Raw genomic sequence first — 19839 nt, forward strand, 5'->3', positions numbered from 1 at the left:
AATCAAGACCGTGGATCATTCAAAATAGTTTTTTCTTTTTCTTTTTCTTTTTGAGACAGGGTCTCCCTCTGTCCCCCAGGCTGGAGTGTGGTGGCACAATCACAGCTCACTGCAGCCCCAACCTAGGTGCAAGTGATCCTTCCACTTCAGCCTCCTGAGTAGCTGGGACTATAGGCACAGCTATAGTCACCACCACATCTGGCTAATTTTTATAGAGATGGGGCCTTGGTATGTTGCCCATGCTGGTATTGAACGCTTGGGCTCAAGCAATCCTCCCCCGTTGGCCTCCCAAAGTGCTGGGATTACAGGCATGAGCCACCATGCCTGGTCATTTAAAATATTTTGTTGGTATTTTATAGATTACTTTTAACTTCCTGGATTTTAGAACTAAGCAGAATTAGCATGCTGTGATGCCTTATCCCACCTGTCACAGTAACTTTTCTCTATAAGATGGTACATTTTACTAACCCTTTGTAAGTACATACTTAAAATGCTTAAGCGATGAAGGGAAGTCTTGATTCTTACTGTCTTCAGCAAGATTAGGCTCTAGCCCTCTCACTTAAGAATACCTCTTGGGAGTAATTCTTTTCTCTGAATTATTTGTGTGTTTACTAATGGTATCCATGGTAGTTCCTCTAGAGGCATAGTTGAAATGCATTAGCCTTTACTGTTATTCCTGTGAAGGCTTATAGTGTTGGCATCCATTCCCTCTGGATTTTGAGTCTGTGTTCACAGTTGATAATCTCACATTGAACCATGATACTCTTTGTATCATTATCATTACCTAATATAAATAAACCAGACCATTACCTGATATAAAGAAACTTCACAGTGAATTCATACAAAAGACAGAAAAAAGTTTTGCTGAATATGTCCTATATACATATATATAATATTTTATTTTAAAATGTCATTGAACATATACATTTCTTTAGCTTTTTCCAGGGGACATTGCACCTAAGTTTCAAAACACACAAAATAGATCCCCTTTACTAAACAGTTTTCTTTTTTGGGTTACAAAAAAGTCGATGTTTCACAATCACAAAGCATAAAGGTACATGGTTCTGAAACCATTTCCAGGCAGATTTCTCTCATTCACTGTACGTAGGGTAGTTTTGGAAACCCAGACCATGATCCATTCCTTACAAATGATCTCCACCATGGGCCTCCCTGGGTCTCCAGAAAAAAAACAAAACTGGGGGCAAAACAGGAGTGAAATAATAACCTCAGGACTCAGGAAACAAACACAAAATACTTGTGGGAGATCAGAAAAGTAGAGGACACAGGTTCTCCTTCAAGTACATCACAGTAGAAAACTACAGCACATTTACAGCCTTATTTGGTCACCGTCTACCTGGTTGCTACATGAACAAAACTTCACCTAAGACACAGAGGAAACATTAAAGCTATTTACACAGATAACACTGTGGATTCAAAAGAGCAGTCCTCTGCAGACCGGCACTCCATCTGACAAAAGCCACAGTGCTCACGGAAGAGGCAAGGCAGACTGCTCACGTAGCGTCCTTTGAAAAATCCCAGTGTACAAACATGTGCCACGTCACCACACAAAATCAAAGTCTGCTCAGAGAGGTGGGCTATGGTGTGCAGGCTGCAACCTTTCTCTGCAACTGTTAAGTCTTCAAAAATCTGAGTTCCTCACATAAAATTCTGTGCTGTGGCCAGAGCTGCTTTTACCATTTTCTTAGATTGGATCACTTTTAGGATCAGCTTGGTCGTTCTTTGCATAGACAATGACTCTCACAGCTTTCTCCAAGTGTCCCAGAAGCACTAACTTACTGAAAATAGAATCTCATCAAAGCTTAACATATTCACTCTGAAAACAGCGGAGCTGCTGGGTCGCTTAAGGAAAGCTGAGAACCTCAAACCTGTGGAAGGAAAACCAGTGACCACTTGTGGCCTTATAAAGTTGATTGGCAGGTGAGGAAGGGGGATATCAAGAGGAGAATCAGAATTTCAAAGATATGGGAGATTTGTCCCTAACGTTTTCATACTAGTGCTCTTGTTAAATGGAAAACCCTGCCTGAATGGGGAAGATCTGAGGCTAAATCTGGATCCTGGGACTCTCATTCTTGCCACCACCGTCTCCCTGTGGCTGTCATTCTTCCCTGGAAGTGAATGAATACTGAGAACGCAGTAAGAGGAGGGTGTCACAGCTGACTTCACAAAGCCTCATGGAGGTTAAGGTGTTCAAGAATTTAAAAAGTAAACACCCCAAATCCTCCAAAATGGAATACTGTGGAAAATAACTGAAATTTCCACTGCTTAAGGCTTTGTCCTATTAAGACAGCTGAGTACTTGGCCTAGCCCGATTTTCACCTTTCCTTTTACACCTCAAGTACAGCAGATAGGTATGCACAACCACAGCAGAACACACCCTCCACCTCTCTGACTGCTGACACTGGCTACAGGAATAAGGCTTTGGTTATCATCTAGCAAAATGCCACAGAGTATGGATGGACTGAGTTTGTTCTAAGGAAAGGAGTTTCACCAGACAGTCTGAAGAGGCCCAGCCCAGCAAAGAGATTTAGAGCAGAAAATCCTTTCATTAAAGTAGCCACACACCCCTCAAGACAACCATAAAGACTTGACTAGGAAATCAAAAGCTTTTTATTAAACAAGACTTCCTCTGAGGCTATTTGAGCAAGCAGATTTGGCTATAAGTCAGATACGCAAGATTTCAGAACCATGTATAAATACGTTCTGCAGAATTTCGAAGTGTGCGTCCTTTGACTTTTCCAGGAATGCACCAAGGGCCAATCCGTTATGTAGACACAGTTACTGTTTTAGGACTGGGTGACATGGGGCCTGGGTAAAAAAATAAGGCCAAAACTGAGTAAGCTCAATTTATAGAGCAATATCAGTGCTAGGCAGATCTGCCATGCTTTGTTTACATCATGTTTCCTACTTTTGATTTCCTCATCTCATTTATAGTCGTCTTCCCATCCCCTAAACACAAACATGACTTTATCTTATAACTAAGATCTTTCCACTCAAGGGGGCATATGAAAACAATTCCTGGATGCCTTTCTAACTAAAACCAGCAGGACTAAATGCTCAAGATTTTATAGTATTTCGATTTAGAGGTTTCTAGAGTTTTTCCTGAGATGTGCCATAGCACTAAATGAATTGGTGAATTCAGTAGAAGGTAGTTGTGACATCTACACCCAAATTCTTACTCTGGTGGCTTGAATAAAACTGGAGAAGCTCAAGGTAGGGCCCAGATAGAGGCCCAGGAAAGCAAATAAATGAAAGACGGTGGGGACACAGGAAGGATCCCAAAGACGGCAGCTCAGGGTCCTCCACAGAAGACTTGCTCAGGTTTCCTACTTACACATAACTCTGAGCACCAGGGCAGAACAGGGAGTGGACCACACTGCTGTCACATGCCTGAAAGTTTTCCTACAGCATCAGACTCTGCCACGAAGCAACGCATTTTCCACAAACTTCTCTCCATAGAGATATCTGGGGTAGCTAAGATCTACTGCAGGAGGAATAAATGTGCTGTCAGATGAAGACAACTCCTGACAAGGCCGAAGTCCCATTCTTTCCAGGCCAACACTTCCACAAGCATCTGGTGGCGTGAATTCCCACAGTATTTCACCCGCCAGACAGGGCACTGTCTCCACACGCTGGAATGAGTTCATTCCTGAGTAGGAGGGGCTCCAGGCCTTTTCGAATACAATACCGACAACTCCAGAAATGCAGGTGATTTACTGCCCTGGAGGAGAGGTTTCTATCCTCTCCTCTGGGAAGAAATTCAAACAAATGTGAGAACTGGAATTAGCTCTCTAGCATTCTGGGGGGTCACATCAGTGACCTTTTTCCTTTTTGGGTCAGAAGAGTGTTTTAATTACTCAAAGTTGTCAAAATGGTGGCAATACCTCAGTAGCCCAGCAGGAAGAAGACTAGGTAATTTTGTGGCTGTACAAGTCTGCCTAAGAGACAGAAGTGAGTTTTATAATCTACTTGGCCATTCTTCCCAGCAGAGAAGCAGCAGGTAGATATGGCATGCACTGTGCCTGCTGCTGCTGCTCTTGTGGCGAACACTCAGATGTGGAACCGCAGAGGGACCTTGAGGAGCTGGGACATGATTCTTTAGAGAACAGACAGGGAGCACAGCATGAGAATGGCCAGTCAACCCATTTCAAATTCTTTTATTAAAGTGCCCCCCCTGAGGGGCCTTGCACAAAGATGATGGGGAGAGCAGAACTGCTGCTCCTTGACAGAACTCTGATCCTTACACTTTGTTTGGAGTGGGCTTGGGGACAGTCACAAGCCATGAAACGTGAATCCAAAATGGTCCCCGGATGAGCCATGGTGAACCAACAGATGCAAGGAACTTCTTAAACTGCTCTGTTAAACACTGCTTTATATGTGTCCCCATGATACAGAAAAGTGGGATGGGGCCAGCCATTCCAGAAATGAAAATCCAGACAACCTCTCACAGACAACCCTTGAGCCACACAGGAAGACCACTGAAGACAACAGAGGAACTGCTGCTCCACAGAAACACTCATAGTTTCATGAAAACACACTGATTTGGTGAGAAAATGCAACTTGGGAACAAACGTTACACAACAAAGACCCTCTGTCATGCAGGGCACTGGCCCGGATGCTGTGTGGGCTGGAGGAGGTGGGGACAACCTAGCCTGGGTGGGACTTGGATGCAAAACTTCCTCAGCAGGGTGTTGGAAAGTCCCAAGCCTGTTCTATGGAAGGGGGGAAAAAAAAACAGATTAAGGAATGTCAAAAAAAAAAATGAAACAAACAAATCCCTGCCTCACTCCACCACTGCCACAAAATAATAGAAACAGAGAGGAAAAAAAGAGAAGGGGGGCGGGGGGGCAGACGGCAATCCCTGAAATAAACCTCAGGATTCCTAGAAGGTGGGCACTTACATTTTGAGGCACGACCCCCTAATTTCCAATGCAGCACTTTTTAACCCGTAGATAAGCTGGCAGCTTGACAGGCTGAAGAGTCCTCTGCCATTTACACCTGAAAATGTCTGCCCCAGCTACTCTAGATAAAATAAATATGACATATATACCCCAAATAGTCAATGGCCACCTCGGAGGCCTATGAAAGGAACTGAAATACAACAACACTTGGTAGCAGCCTTTTTGTTTAGCTCTTGTTGAGTTGACCTGTTACTAAAGAAGAAATGGAAACCAAAGGGTCATCTTGAAGCATAGCCTTTTGGCCATGAACTCCCGACTTGGGCTGGGAAGAGACTGCATCACTTGGAACTCAGCTGGGGCACTTCCCAGTTCCGTCCTGCCAAGAGGCATCCCAGCTTTCTTCCCCTCTGTCCTCCCAATCCCCTGGGCCATTTTCACGACAGCTTGTTTCCATGTATTAAAGGAATGACATATACAGAAATGTCGTCTCCTGAGCCCAGTCGGTCATTAGATATCCGCCATCCTCTGTCCTTCAGCACACCCCGGGCACGCATCACCAGGTCCTGAGCTGCCAGTGTGTACCTATGCAGGAGAGGCAGGAAGGAGACAGTCAGTAGAGCATCAGACAGAAGCCAGGGTCAAGTGAGGCTGGGAAGGGGGAGGCATCACTACAGTTGTATAAATAAGTTTCAAATACACTTACAATAAGAAAAAGACAAGGTCATCTTTTCCCAAAATGTGGGACACCTAATGTGAGATTATTGTTTACATGGTAGTGGGATAAGGCACTAAATACATTAGATAATGTCTTACATTATTCACCTGCTCTGTCCTCTTTTGATGTTTTTGATTATATTGAGGGGAGTCTCAGTTTGCTGTTAGTATATCTCAAAGAGCTGCTCAAGCTCAGAGCTTTCCATGACAAATGATATCTAGCTTAAAAAGTACATGGGAAAAATCAGAACTTTTGTTTTGAATATATTTAGTTTTAGAGTTATGTTGCTTTTGTGACAAAGAATAGTCATTTTCTATTCATGGTAAAAATCATTTAAAATAAATTTTTTTAAAAAGTGAATTAAGGAAAAATATTAAAATAATCCAACGTGGCATAAGCATATAGCAAGAATGTGAAGTTTTTTGTTGTTGTTTTTTTTAAAATTTATTTAATTTTTTTTTTTTTTTTGGTAAATGACTGATAAGCCTTGGTGTGAGTGAGCTGCTTACTTGTCAGCGTCACCCTCTCCTCTTGACCAATGTAAGTTCAGCAAAGGATCCCTTAAGAATTTGAAAATAAGATTGCTGAGATTTAAACTGTAAGCTCAAGGAGAAAGAATGACACTGTAAGCTGATGGAAAGTATTAACATCTAGGAGAAAGACTAACTTGGGAGGTGATTTGGGTGGGTATGGGCCTGGGTTAGCCCTGAGGCATAAAAAAATGAGACAAAACATTGGCAGGTGTCTATCCAAACACTGACCAGAGCAGAGGGAGTCATAGCTGACAGCCTTCAAAGGAACTTAGTTCCACTGGCAGGGTCATATTTGGTGTGGGATGGACTATTTTCTTAGTCTATACCATTAAGTACATGATTCAGCTTTATTCTGATTTCGTGTTCACCAAAGAACCTTCTGATTATGATCTGCCTCCCTGTGTAGGCCTGCCTACAGGAAAGAATGAGCTAGTCATTTTTACTTTAAGAATATCCATCAGTTATATTTCTCTGCTTAAATGTCAAGTGGCATTTTGGTTTACAGATCAATCTTGTGAGCTTAGTTAAGGTGAGACCAACTCTGATAATGAATCTCTTTTTTGTATCTTGATTAAATCAGTTTCTGAAACTGAAAAGCTAAGAGCCAGACTGGTAAATCATCAAGATAATAAATGTCACCGTATAAGTCCTCTTGGAAGCCAGCCTGTGGGCCTTTTACAAGGGACCACCCTGATATTGCTAGTGACCTTTCTCTACTTGGAATGTCTCAGTAGTCTCGCCTTCCGAGCTGTGAGTTATGGAATTCAGAACCCCAGAAGCCTCTCCATTTCTTTTGCTAAAATTCACAGACTTTCATGTTGAGAATTGCATCATTGTTACATTATTTAAGAACAAGTGCTCTAGCAAATGATCCCAGGATTGTGAAGATTACAAGTTGTTCAGTCTTTGAGGATCAAGTCTATTTGTACAGCCCAGATAGCAGACAGAAGTGTAACATACACTACAGCAGAAAGGATATTATAGTCAATACAAAATAAATACCCTTCCTTCTAGAGGATGGGGTAGTAGGTGAATAATTTTTTCTGTCTGTATTGAGAGAATTATCATCTTTGAGGCAGAAATCTTTAAGTTATTCTTAAGGGAAGATGCAAACAGTTTGTCCTGAGGTTCTCCTCCTCTTGAGATCAGGAAATAAACAAAGGCCTCCAAAGAGATCTTTGGCTGAAGAGCTAAGTAAATATCTCAAAATCGACATATTGCAGCTCATACACTATAGTCAGAAAAGCCTCTCAGCTGCTCACCTCATGTATTAATTCATTCTCACACTGCTATAAAGAACTACCTGAGACTGGGTAATTTATAAGCAAAAGAGGTTTAATTGTCTCACAGTTCCGTATGGCTGGGAAAGCCTTAGGAAACTTACAATCATGCAGGATGGTGAAGGTGAAGCAAGGCATGTCTTACATGGCAGCAGGAGACAGTGAGTGAAGGGGGGAAATGCCACACTTTTAAACCATCAGATCTCGTGAAAACTCACTCACTCACTGTCACAAGAACAGCATGGGGGAAATCTGTCCCCATGATCTAATCATCTCCCACCAGGTCCCTCTCCTGACACGTAGGGATTACAATTTGACATAAGATTTGGGTGGGGACACAGAGCCAAACCATACCACCCCAGCTTACTCTTAGTTTTATATTAAATTGTATATGAGACATAAACACATGGGGAAAGGCCACCAGCCACACCAGAGTGACGTTTATTATCCTGGTGATTGACCAGTCTGCACCTGAGCTTTTTAGGTTCAGAAACCTGGCTAAGTTTATTTGCCTATCAGGCCTGAACACACCATAACCCAGCTATAAGCTGACTAGACATAGAAAATTATGGTATGCTATGAGAAAATATGCCTGACAATAAAAGATACTCAATCCTTTTGTAGTTCATAAGCTTGATGTTTGAGTTTTCACACTTACGTGTGAAATATGCCTCCCTTAAACCTTGTTACTATGTCAGCACATTACCCATGAGACATGGAAAAAAAAAAAAAGACAGACACTCAAAGATGTCAAAAAACAGATACAAGAACTCAAAACACAACTCTTTATGGCTATTTTAAGCTCCAAACAGGCCTCAACAGGTCCTGCAGTCATGGAGAAATGACTGGCTTTATTAGAGTTATGAAAGATGAACAAGAGACCACCCTGATGCTGCTATTACTAGTGACTTTGCATATTTTTTAAATGGTCAAAATTAGCTTGGTATTTTTAAAAAGCAAGCATTAGGTCACCTAGAAAAGATGGCTACCCAGGAAACTCATTTCCCTGAGGGCTGTAGATAATTAAGGTTTCATTCTTCAGTATGGTTCCTATTCCAAGATAACTTCCTTTCAGATTGCTTCTCTTTTCACCATCCACTCTGTTTTCCCTTAGGTGCTGAACTTCCTGAGGGAAAATCCACTCTTGCTTTCTCAATTTATTACTTCCCATTTTCTTCCTCTGTCTCTTACCAGTAGGCCCAATACCCTATAATCTGTCCTCTTAAAGCTTCATCCAAGGGTGGCTTCTCAATACTTATTCTGCTTAACCCTTTGTGTTCAGCACAAATACTGCTATTTTATCCTTAAAAATCTCTGTTCTTGAATTCTTCTTTCTTTCTGGGGTTCCCACGCCATAACCCACTCCAAGTTCTCCTGTGATTGGGCTTCCATGACACACAGCACAAATCCTTCTCTCTGATGCTCCTTAATTTCCTTTGTAGACCCTAACTAAGACTTAGGAAGAACTCAATGATCATTAATTTCTTTTTACTTCCTAAGTGGAACATCCCCAGCTATCATCCTTAGTTAATGGTATCCTGGTCTCTTAGGCAAGAAATCATAGTGCTTTTCAGTGCCACTTTCACACCCTGATATTGTTCAATTATGAAATCCACAGGGCAGGGTAGGACTTCTAAACTTTGCATTATTATTATTTAGAGACAGGGCCTTGCTCTGTCATCCAGGCTGGAGTGCAGTGGCATAATCATAGCTCACTGTAACCTCGAAGTCTTGGGGTCAAGTGATCCTCTCACCTCAGCCTCCCAAGTAGCTAGGACTAAGGCATATTCCACCGTGCCCAACTAATAAACTTTGCATTATTTTAAGTGTATTTTATTAGTAGCACATGGCTAATTAAAACAAAATCTGTATAGTCACTAAGATGATAATTTTGTTTATTGCAAAAACTTAGGTAGATCTGTACCTATATTTTGCAGTCATATATACACACACATATGAAAACTTATTTTGTGTTTTTAACTTATTATGTGCTTCTTTCCTTTCTTGTTTTCTGTCAGGTTGATAGCTTTAATATTCCCCTCCCCAACTGGTTTGGAAGTGTTATTTCTATGATCAGTTATGCTTAAATGTTTAATATATAAATATATTAAATATATTTATAATATATCTAATAACTATATATTATATATAAATAATATATTTAATATTTAATTTTAAATATATTTAATATAGTTAATAATATTATATTAATATTTAATGATTATATATTATATAAATATAAATATATAATCATATTTCTGTCCTCCTGAAAATAACAGGACCTTAGAATGCTTTCTTTCATCTTCCATGTTACTGCCTATTATTTTAATTCACCTTTTTTTGAGCCTGCCTTAATCATTATCATTTACAATCTACACTTACATAAATAAACCAACATACTAACTTCTTTGCTTTTTATGAAACTATTCGTTGCTTCTGGATTTAATTTCCTTCTACTGAATTACATTTTTAGTAATTTTTTAAACAATGGTCTGTGAGTGGTAAGCTCACCTAGTCTTTGGATTAAGAAAATCTGTATTTTTACCTTTGATTTTGGCTGATAGCTTTATTGTTATGCAATTCTAGATTGTCTGTTATTTTCCCTCAGCAGTTTGAAGACATTATTCTGCTTACTTCTGACTTCTACTCTTTTTGAGAAGTCTGTCTTTTATCATTCCTTTATAGGTAAATGGCTTTTGTCATTGATAGCTTTTCAAGTTTTTGTTTTTTTGTTGCTGATATGAAGTACCATAACAAAAAGGAGCTTTTTATTTATCATGGTAAGAAATTAGTTTTACTCTTTCAAACTGAAAACTTCTGAAAAATTCTCAGCCATCAACTTTTTGGATATTGCCTCTCCTCTATTTTGTAGATATTCTCCATAAACTCTTATTAGATCTTATTTTACCTTGCAGATTTCAATTCACTAACTCCCTTTAGCAGTTTACTATCCATTTAGTGAATTACTTTGTTTCAATGACAGTGTTTCAACATTGGAATTTCTCTTTGGTTCTTGTCCAGATTGACCTCTTCTGACCTTATGATTCTTTTTGCACAAGTTTAACTCTCTTCTAAACTTGTTCTGTTACACCCAGGTTTTCTTTGAGGGCCTGGAGGGAAGACTCTATTGTATTTAGTTATTCTTTCTCATGGTGTGAAGGGAAGAATAAGTGCTTCTTCAGAAGGGGTTGTTCACTATGTGCCCTGGGTTATCCACAGAGATTTAAAATTTGCCTTTACTGAGGGGCAGTATGGGTTTCTGTAGTGCAAGAACATGTTCATTTCAGCTTTTTGGCTTGGGATCCCCATACCACAGGAGTAGTATTGTTAGAGTAGGCAGTTAGGTAGACATGATCAGGACAGGGGAGGGCCCTCCCCACAGGAATGTCTGGCGACCATCAGGTGATAGTCAGGCCTGTTAAAACCTCTAAAATAACAATTGGTCACGGCTGGCACCAGGGAAATACAGTCTCCCAATAGAAAACACCTGGCCAGGTGCAGTGGCTTACGCTTGTAATCCTAGCACTCTGGGAGGTCAAGGCGGGCGGATTAACTTGGGCCCAGGAGTTAGACACCAGCCTAGGCAATGTGGTGAATCCTGTCTCTACAAAAAAATACAAAAATTAGCTGGGCACGTGCCTGTCGTCCCAGCTACTTGGGAGGCTGAGGTGGGAAGATCTGTAGAGCCTGGGAAGCGAGGCTGTGCCACTGCACTCCAATCTGGGTGACAGAGAGAGACTCTTTCTCAGAAAAAAAAGAAACACCTGAAGCAGGTGATCAGCAGCTTCCAGATAAGGTCTCAGGAGATAGGCGAGTGGGCACAAGCACACGCACTAGGAGGCGAAATGGCAGAGTTTAACTATCATATGGCCTTCCTCCAGAAACACACAACAGATAAGGGAAAAACGAATGAGCATGCGTACTTCAGTAAGCACACTGCATATGCAGCCCCTCCCAACTGTTGGCAGACCACTGTGCATGCAGACAGCCCACCCCAAGGGAAGAATCAGGGGAGAAGAAACGCAAATCATGCCAATGTATAAAACCCCAAGTCAAGGCCAGACGAGGCACTTGGATCTCTCAAGTCGGCCGCTTGGTCCTCTTCCAAATGTACTTTACTTCCCTTCATTCCTCCTCTAAAACTTGCCTCAGTCTCTCACTCTGCCCTTTGTCCCTGGGCTGAATTCTTTCCTCCAAGGCAGCAAGAACTGAGTTGCTGCAGACCTGTATGGATTCGCCGCTGCTAACCATATGAGGTTTAACTTCATACTTCTCCTGTGTGGTAAACCTACCCAGCCATTTCCTCCTCCTCATAAAACCTCAATCTTGTCAGGCAGCTGCCCTCATCCATGTACCCATGTGCTTCAGAAGTGTAAGGACAGCCCCACCTGAGGGAGAAGTTTAGGGAAGATTCCTAGGACCTGTTCTTCCTTCCCTGTTCCCAGGAGCTTGGATTCCTTCACATGGCTTCTCTCCACCGGCTTCTCCAGTGCATGTCTGTCCCTCCTTGTCCAAGAGCAGTGTGCATGCACAACTGAGCCGTTAGATGCTGCACTCCATAGGTGACAGTGCAAATGCTCTAGGACCAGCTTCCTGACTTTCCCTTCATGCCCCAGGAGACCCAGCATTGCAGTGAAACTCAGCAACAGCATTCAGGGAAGATGAAGTCACTTGTTAGGAGCTTTCCTCATAGATTCATTAACTCAACACAACCCCGGGGACCCAGCTCTTGGGAGAAGGCTTTTTGTGTCAGCCACCATATTGGGCCAGGCTGGTGGCCATTTCAGAGCTCATTTGCATCCATCTTCGGAGCCACCTTGCCATATGAAATGCATGAAATCCTTTGCAAGGCTGCTTTATGTCAAGACTGGGGCAAGAACAAACAACTTTCTCTGAAGGAAAAGAACTGCTTCTCCTGCCCCCATTGTATTCTCCAATTTCTACCTTACATCAGGGGTCCCTGGGTTGGTGACAGTGAAAGTGCTTAAGGTGGTACTAAAACAGGAAGGCTTTATTGGTTTTGTTACTGAGGCTGAACACAAGGGCATTTATGTGCCATCAAATGAGAATTGTAGAAAGTAGTAGGAGAAAATTTGAGTCAAAACATACAGTATAAGCATAAAATATCCAAGAGAATATGGTACAGCTGAAGACAGCCAATGGGTAGTGGATTCTGTTACACACCAACTGGGACTGTGTCGCAGCCGGAGCCTGATGCTTCTGGAAGCTGTGTGTGGAGCAGCCCTAGTGCCATCACTGAATGCTGGGCCAGGCTGCATTAGACAACTGTGGAGGAGTTTGAAATGCCCACTCCTAATGAAGAGTCTCCCCAGGAGACATGTTTTGAATTTTGAGAACATTTTTTTTCTCTAGCTGAAGCTTTCAATATTTATCAGCAAAGCTCTGCTGAAAGCAATGGCTGCTGGGCATGGATCAGACTTGGCAAACTTCACAGGGCTTAGGCTCCGAGGGGGAGGGAGCAGAGAAAGGACAGCAGGGGAGGCATGGAAAACAAAAAGGAAGAGGGGCTGAAGAGCGATGGGAAGGCCAAAGCTCTTTTCATAACCACTGACTCTTAAAGTCAGGCGGAAGGAGGCCATAAATCCTCGATTGCCCTCCTGTCCTTGCAGATTCTATTGGTGTCCTTAGTTCTTTTCCCTCCTAATGGACCAGAAAAGGGCTCTGGGTGTGAGCGTGGCTTGCTCAGGTTCCAGTCCTGGCTTTCCCACCATCCAGATGGGTGGCTCTGGAAAAAGTTCTTAGCCTCTTGGAGCCCCTCTTTCCTTACTTAATAATAGTGCAGACCTCCAAGGCTCCTGTAACAGCCATGTGATCTTTCCATAAAGCATTCAGCACGGTGCCTGGCACACAATCAGAGGTCAATAAATGTTAGTTATGTTCCTTATTAGATATTAAATGCCTTTCTCCTCCCCAGGAGTTTTGTCGTGAGTCATCTACGTCTTATAGTCTGTTTTCTGAATCTTTAGCATCGGAATCAGCACGAGAGTGTCAAAAATAAGTCAATTTCAGGCTGCAGGCTATCACCATATCTTAAAGTTCTTAATAGTTCTTGTTGGGTGGGAACTTCAATTTGCCATTTGGATGGTACAGACAGGGTCTTATAAGAGGGTGAGTAGTGGCAGGAACTGGGGAATTAATGGCTTCCAAATATTTGCATATAAAAGGCAGCCTCCATCTGCTGACACCCGCAGTAATACAGTGTGATGGGAAGAGGAGGAGGAATCCCCTTTGCATTCTGAGCAGGCCTCAGAAATTTAAGAGGTAGAAAAGCTCTCCCAGCTTTGGAATGTTGGCAGGGGTCTATGGCAGTGGCGACTTGGTGGGTGGAGGGTAAGGGGTGGCTTGGAAATGGCCTTTGTTGTGCCCAGAACTAGGCAACTCATCCTGGGAGGAGGCACACGTCTTAAGATTCACTGCTGGGAGCTGGTCCACAGATGCCCCTTGTGTAGCTCTGGAACCGAGTTCTGAAGCAGGTGAAGCTGCTCATGCCAGCTTCTGTCCCCTGTCAGGTTATGGGGACTCCACTAAGGCAGAATACCCTGAGACACCAGAATAATGACAACTGTTGTCTGCAGTGCTGTCACTGGGCTCATTGGGAGTTTGTGTGCTGCCAGCAGACACAAAGCTGCAGACTGGAGGGAGTTCCCTACCCCCATGAGAGAGGGTGAGAAGCCCTGCCAGGCCTCATCCACCTCTATGCACCCTGGCATTGGTTCCCTGGTTTCTTAGGTGGTAGGTTTTTAGTTCAAATTCCAAACAGTAACATTTCAATACGAGGGGACATAATAGACTATTTCCTTCTCAATCCTCCCTGGCAAGCCCTGTGAAATATCCTGATGTGGCCACACAGCTAAGAGGCCACACAGCTCTGCCACATAAACACCCTAAACAGGATGGGACAGTGGCTGGCTATGTGCTGCTAGAGACTGCCACAGCCAGGACCTCAGGCTGACTTCTGAATTCCCACAGATCTGAGTGTGCTAAACATTGCAAAAAGAGAGAAAATTGCAGATTTTATCTAGTCTTCAAACACCAGATCAAACACTCATGAATTTGTTCTTAAAACCAGTAATTGATATGGTGAAAAGTGGAGGAAACCCTTCCTTTTTGCATTTAAGGCATAGTTTTTGAAAACCTTATGGCATGCAAGAAATTAGTTCAGCTAACTCATGGAAAGGTTTCATAAAAAGGACCTTTGTATTTTCCCAAAATAAATTTCACATTAGGGTAATGCAAACTAGCATTTAATACTTGCATTAATGCCTGTTGTCAGTGTTGGTGTTTTACTATTAACCTTTCACTGATTAATCTCTTCCTTCCAAGGCACACAGCTATCTGAGCCAAGGAGAGCATGGATGTGAAGACTGACAAGTGTGGACATCAGGAAGGCTTCTCTCATTAGAGACATACTCTGTAGGGTTTATGGTATACTGGTTCTTACAGATTTAATACCACATCAAAAGCCCCTCAAGGGTCATGGCAGGGAGACAGAGGGTCATTAAATCCAGGTTACAAAAAAAAAAATGAGGTGGGGCCAGGCATGATGGCTCACACCTGCAATCCTAGCACTTTGGAAGGCCAAGGCAGAGGCAGGAGGATGGCTTGAGACCAGCCTGGTTAACACAGTGAATTTCTTTTTTCTTTTCTTTTCTTTTTTTTTTTTTAAATAAAAAAGAAGTTTCCACAGACAGGTTTGGGGAAATGAAGATCTAGAGCAAAGCCTGCACACTTTTGCCTGGGCACTGGGAATGTGAATCCATGTGCATTTCCAAGTTTGGTTAGCTATTCCCTGGCCCCAGTTCCTCTTGGCTTTGCCCACTCCCTTCCCCTTCAGTAATATTAACAATTTATTCCTTTCTGACAAAATGGTAAGCGTCTTCTTCTTTGAGTGTTTACATATTTGCCTCCGTTTTGAATATTCTTCCCAGGAGACCCCCCTACTGAACCTCCAGCCTTACAGAGGGGACAGTCAGTTGCAGACATTTTGCATCAGAAAACCCTTTCCAGGTTTGAGTGCCTTCTCCAAATCATGTAGGATCTTTAGGGCTTAAAAGAGAACCTTACTGGAATTATAAGGAACCAGAGGACTGTGCAGCCCAAACACCATGACCTGCAGCAACCCCACTCCAGAATGTTAGCGCAATGCATTTCCTAGGAACAGTTCATTTCATGACCCCACAAGAGTAAAAGAACTGCCAGCTTCCCTACAATTCAGGGCAAACTGTGATAAAAAGAAAAAGGGGCCATCTCCTCCTTGGCATCATGGCCACCTTCAGACTCCTTGTGGAGCCCAAGATTGTCAAAAAAAGAACCAAGAAGTTAATCCAGCACCAGTCTCACCAAAATGTCAAAATTAAGTGTAACTGGCGGAAACCCAGAGGTATTGACAACAGGGCACGTAGAAGGTTCAAAGGCCAGAACTTGATGCCCAACATTGGTTATGGGAGCAACAGAAAACCAGCACATGCTGCCTCGTGGCTTCCGGAAGTTCCTGATCCACAGCGTCAAGGAGCCGGAAGTGCTGCTGACGTGCAACAAATCTTACTGTGCTGAGATCGTTCACAATGTTTCCTCCAAGAACTGCAAAGCCATTGTGGAAAGAGCTGCCCAGCTGGCCATCAGAGTCACCAACCCCAGTGCCAGGCTGTGCAGCGAAGAAAATGGGTAGACAGCTCATGTGCACATTTTGTGTTCTAAAAAAACTGTAAAAACTGCAAAACAAACAAAAAAAACACTCATATTCTGGCTCATCCATAAAGCCGCCTTTTAATTTTCTGGTTCCTTTGTTGAGACAGTTCAAAAGAGCAAAAGGATTTAGATACACCAGGGTCAGAAAGATCATACAGCTCATTTTTACTCCCATCTCTGCCGAGAGGATGGTGTGAGGGTCAGAACACATCTTTATGCTAATCACCTCTTCCCTCACAGCACATTCTGGAGGGGGAGATGCTATTTTAAATTCCTTGCTGGGAAGGATGTCAACAGAGGAAGACAATGCTGGCAATTTGTTTAGAATGGCTGTCACTAGGAGGCAAAAGAAAAACAAAAAGAAAAGGAATCCACAGGCAACATAAACAAAAGCCCAACAATCAAACGGTGAAAGCCCCTAGTCTTGCCTGTCTCAGGCCTCCTTCCCTGCCTCTTTTTGTCCTGCTTCCTTTCTAGACAAAACTGGGAGATCCTGGTAAGACTCAAAGTAAAACAGGCCCACTCAAAACCTCAGATGCAGAAGCACCTTACCCTTCTCACCGGCTTTGTTCCATTCCCCTTCCCTCAGGCTTCCCACCATGGGGAGAACTTTTCCCTTCTCATTTTGTGTCCAACAATAGGCTGACCTCCTTTGGTCAGTTCCCTCAGGCTTGAACCCAGCAACTCTCCACTGAAAATTAAACAGGCAAACTTGTAGTCCCAGGCTACATATGGAGAAATAGGAACTCTCTGGCCAAGGAAGGGCTAATAGAGCCTCTGGAATTATAGTGGGCCTTTCCTCATCACAGAAATTATGACTTGGCAACTTCCACTCATCAAGATTAGAACAGCTCCCAGCTGGGAGGGCACCGGCTCTTGGGACTGAGCTCTGTTTGTCCATGAGCCTCCCAAGGAGACATCCTAAACTGGTGTGTGAGTGTGGTGCCATCCTACCAAATTACACACAGGTATGTACAAAGATGTCAAACACATGAAAGAGAACACTGTTTCACATATTCCTAAATTATGAGTTTGACAACAGAAATAGAAAAAAAACCCCTAAAATTTGTGTGAAACTACAAAAGACCCAGAATAGCCAAAGCAAACCTGAACAGAAAGAACAAAATTGGAGACATCACGCTTCCTGACTTTAAAATAGACTACAAAGCTATATTAACCCAAATAGCATGGTACTGGCATAAAAACAGACACATAGACCAATGGGACAGAATAGAGAACCTGGAAGTAAATCCATGCATTTACAGCCAACTCATGTTCAACAAAGGTGCCAAGAACATACATTGGGGAAAGGACAGTCTCTTCAATAAATGGTGCTGGGAAAATTGGATATCCACATGCAGAAAAAAGAAACCAGACCCCTATCTCTCACCATATACAAAAATCAAATAAAAACAAAGACTTAAATATAAGACCTGAAACTACGAAACTACAAGAAAACACTGGAGAAATGCTTTAGGACATTGGTCTGAGCAAAGGTTTCTTGGCTAAGACCTAAATTGTCAGTCTGAAACAAGTTTCTCTGATGTCCCAATATGGTGTAATTACCAAGGAACACACAGGGGTAGGAAAATAATCCTCATCTTGTTTCTCACCATCAGATTTTGCAGAATGCTTCCTGGTTGTGAATCATAATGAACAAATTACGTAAATTCCATATCGTTACTACAGACTTCCTTTAAGACAAATAATTTTCACATTCATGATCTCATGAGATCATGGGCCCCTGCTGACCCCTCACACCTCATCTGTTGATATTCTGCTCCCCACCTCCAAGGCCAGTCAGCCACACTGACTGTTGGGTTCCAGAATGTGCCATGTTTTTTTCTCCCCAACTCCCCTGACCCCTGCCTCGCTCCTGTTTGTTTATTCTTCAGGTTTAAGTGTAGACATCCTTTGCTTTAGTTTAATGCTGCTGTAATCCCTCCAGACTGTAAACTCAAAGAGGGCAGAGCTGAGGTGTGTGTTCTTCACAAGTGTCTAGCAGGTCTTGGCTCACAAAATAGGTCTTTAGTGGTATTTCCCAAATGAACAAATCAGAATGGGAGTTATTTGTTAAGAAGAAAACCTTGACTCTTCAGTTCCTTTTCTTTTTTATTTTTTGAGACAGAGTCTCGCTCTGTTGCCCAGGCTGGAGTGCAGTGGCACCATCTTGGCTCACTGCAATCTCGACCTCCCAGCTTCAAGAGATTCTCATGCCTCAGCCTCCCGAATAGCTGGGATTACAGGTGCCACCATGCCCGGCTAATTTTTGTATTTTTAGTATAGACGGGGTTTCGCCATATTGGCCAGGCTGGTCTTGAACTCTTGGCCTCAAGTGACCCGCCTGCCTCGGCTTCCCAAAATGCTGGGATTACAGGTGTGAGCCACTGCACCTAGGCCAGTTCTGTCTTTTAAAACACTTTTTTTTTTCTTATTTTTAGAGAGGAAGTCTTGCTGTGTTATCCAGGCTGGTCTTGAACTCAAGCTTAAGCCATCTTCCTGCCTCAGCCTCTGGAGTCACTCAGATTATAGGCACGTACCACTGCACCTGTCTTTACAACCATAATTGTCTAATCTGCAGACTGATAGTCTATTTCTTGCCGATAAACTGTGTTCCCCTTGCAATTTTCCCTTTCATTCATTCATCCATCCGATATAGGATTCTTTCTATTGCTTTGGTTTGCCATCTTCCCCGAAAGGCATACAGAAAACATTTTTTCTTTCCCATCCTGTTTGTTCCAAAGAGATCCTTGTCAACCCTGCCTCCATAGGCAGCAGTTCTCGTGGACCCCAGGAGCCTGCTCTGACCTGGCATGTGCACGCTGCCCACAGGTTACCACTCCTTGGCATACGGATTTATCACTCTGGAGAAAGACGGGCTGGTAAGCAAGACCAAGCCAGCTTAGACACAGAAAAAAAGTGCTGAGTGCCTTTTAATGCATAACTGGCAGGTGGCTTTGCAAAGCTTTATAAAAATAATCATAGAGAAAAATCAACATGAGAATGTTGCTAACCAGTGGGATACATAACATGAAACTTGAAAGGCAAAAAACACATTCAAATTCAAATAAAAGAATATTTAATTAATTATAGTGCCATCAATTCCTCCACACCTGAGCTAAATTATATCAAACAATTCGAGGAGGAGACAGACGGTCTACCTTCACGTTTCCTAAATTTCTGTTGTGAAATATATAAGACATAATAACAACACACACATCTATTAGCGCTTATTATCTATTAGGCACTTCACCTAATAATATATATGCATGAGGTTAATACTGTTGGAATCTCCATTTTACATATGAAGAATCAGAGTCAGAAGAATTAGGAAATTTTCCCAAGATCCTAAATCTAGAAGGGGAAGAGCCAAAATTCAACTCGGGAAGTAATTATAGATTACAGGCTCTTAACCACTAGACTACCCTGCCTCTCATATTTTACATACAAACAGATGTATATACCATTTGTAGTTTAAAAATAACACAACAATGTACCTGCCATCTACTTGAAGGAACAGAATATTGTCAGTAAATATCTTAGAAACCCAACAGACCTGAAGCATATATTCCCCTTGGTATCTGCCTCTTCTCCTCTCAAAGTAGAAGCATATATTCCCCTTGGTATCTGCCTCTTCTCCTCTCAAAGTAACCATTATCTTGAATTTTGGGCCAATTTTCTTG

General features: G+C 42.5%; 1 protein-coding gene, 1 non-coding gene and 1 pseudogene across 2 annotated transcripts in view; 2 read left to right on the forward strand and 1 right to left on the reverse strand.

Annotated features, from left to right (window-relative positions):
- Window positions 1–859: 859 nt before the first annotated feature.
- PPM1H (protein phosphatase, Mg2+/Mn2+ dependent 1H) overlaps window positions 860–19839 on the reverse strand; it is a 291476-nt gene continuing 272496 nt past the window's right edge. The window contains exon 10 of the mRNA XM_002823467.6: window positions 860–5501. Within this exon, the coding sequence (XP_002823513.4) occupies window positions 5354–5501 (148 nt within the window). The 3' untranslated portion in view covers window positions 860–5353. The remainder of the gene's footprint in view (window positions 5502–19839) is intronic.
- LOC112135998 (small nucleolar RNA U13) lies at window positions 8060–8163 on the forward strand. The gene has a single exon (XR_002917211.1). It is a non-coding gene; the product is annotated as a small nucleolar RNA U13 (small nucleolar RNA).
- LOC112135761 (large ribosomal subunit protein eL32-like) lies at window positions 15410–16552 on the forward strand (annotated as a pseudogene).

This window comes from Pongo abelii, chromosome 10 (genome assembly GCF_028885655.2).
Source record: "Pongo abelii isolate AG06213 chromosome 10, NHGRI_mPonAbe1-v2.0_pri, whole genome shotgun sequence".
In the NCBI taxonomy this organism is placed as follows: Eukaryota; Metazoa; Chordata; class Mammalia; order Primates; family Hominidae; genus Pongo; species Pongo abelii.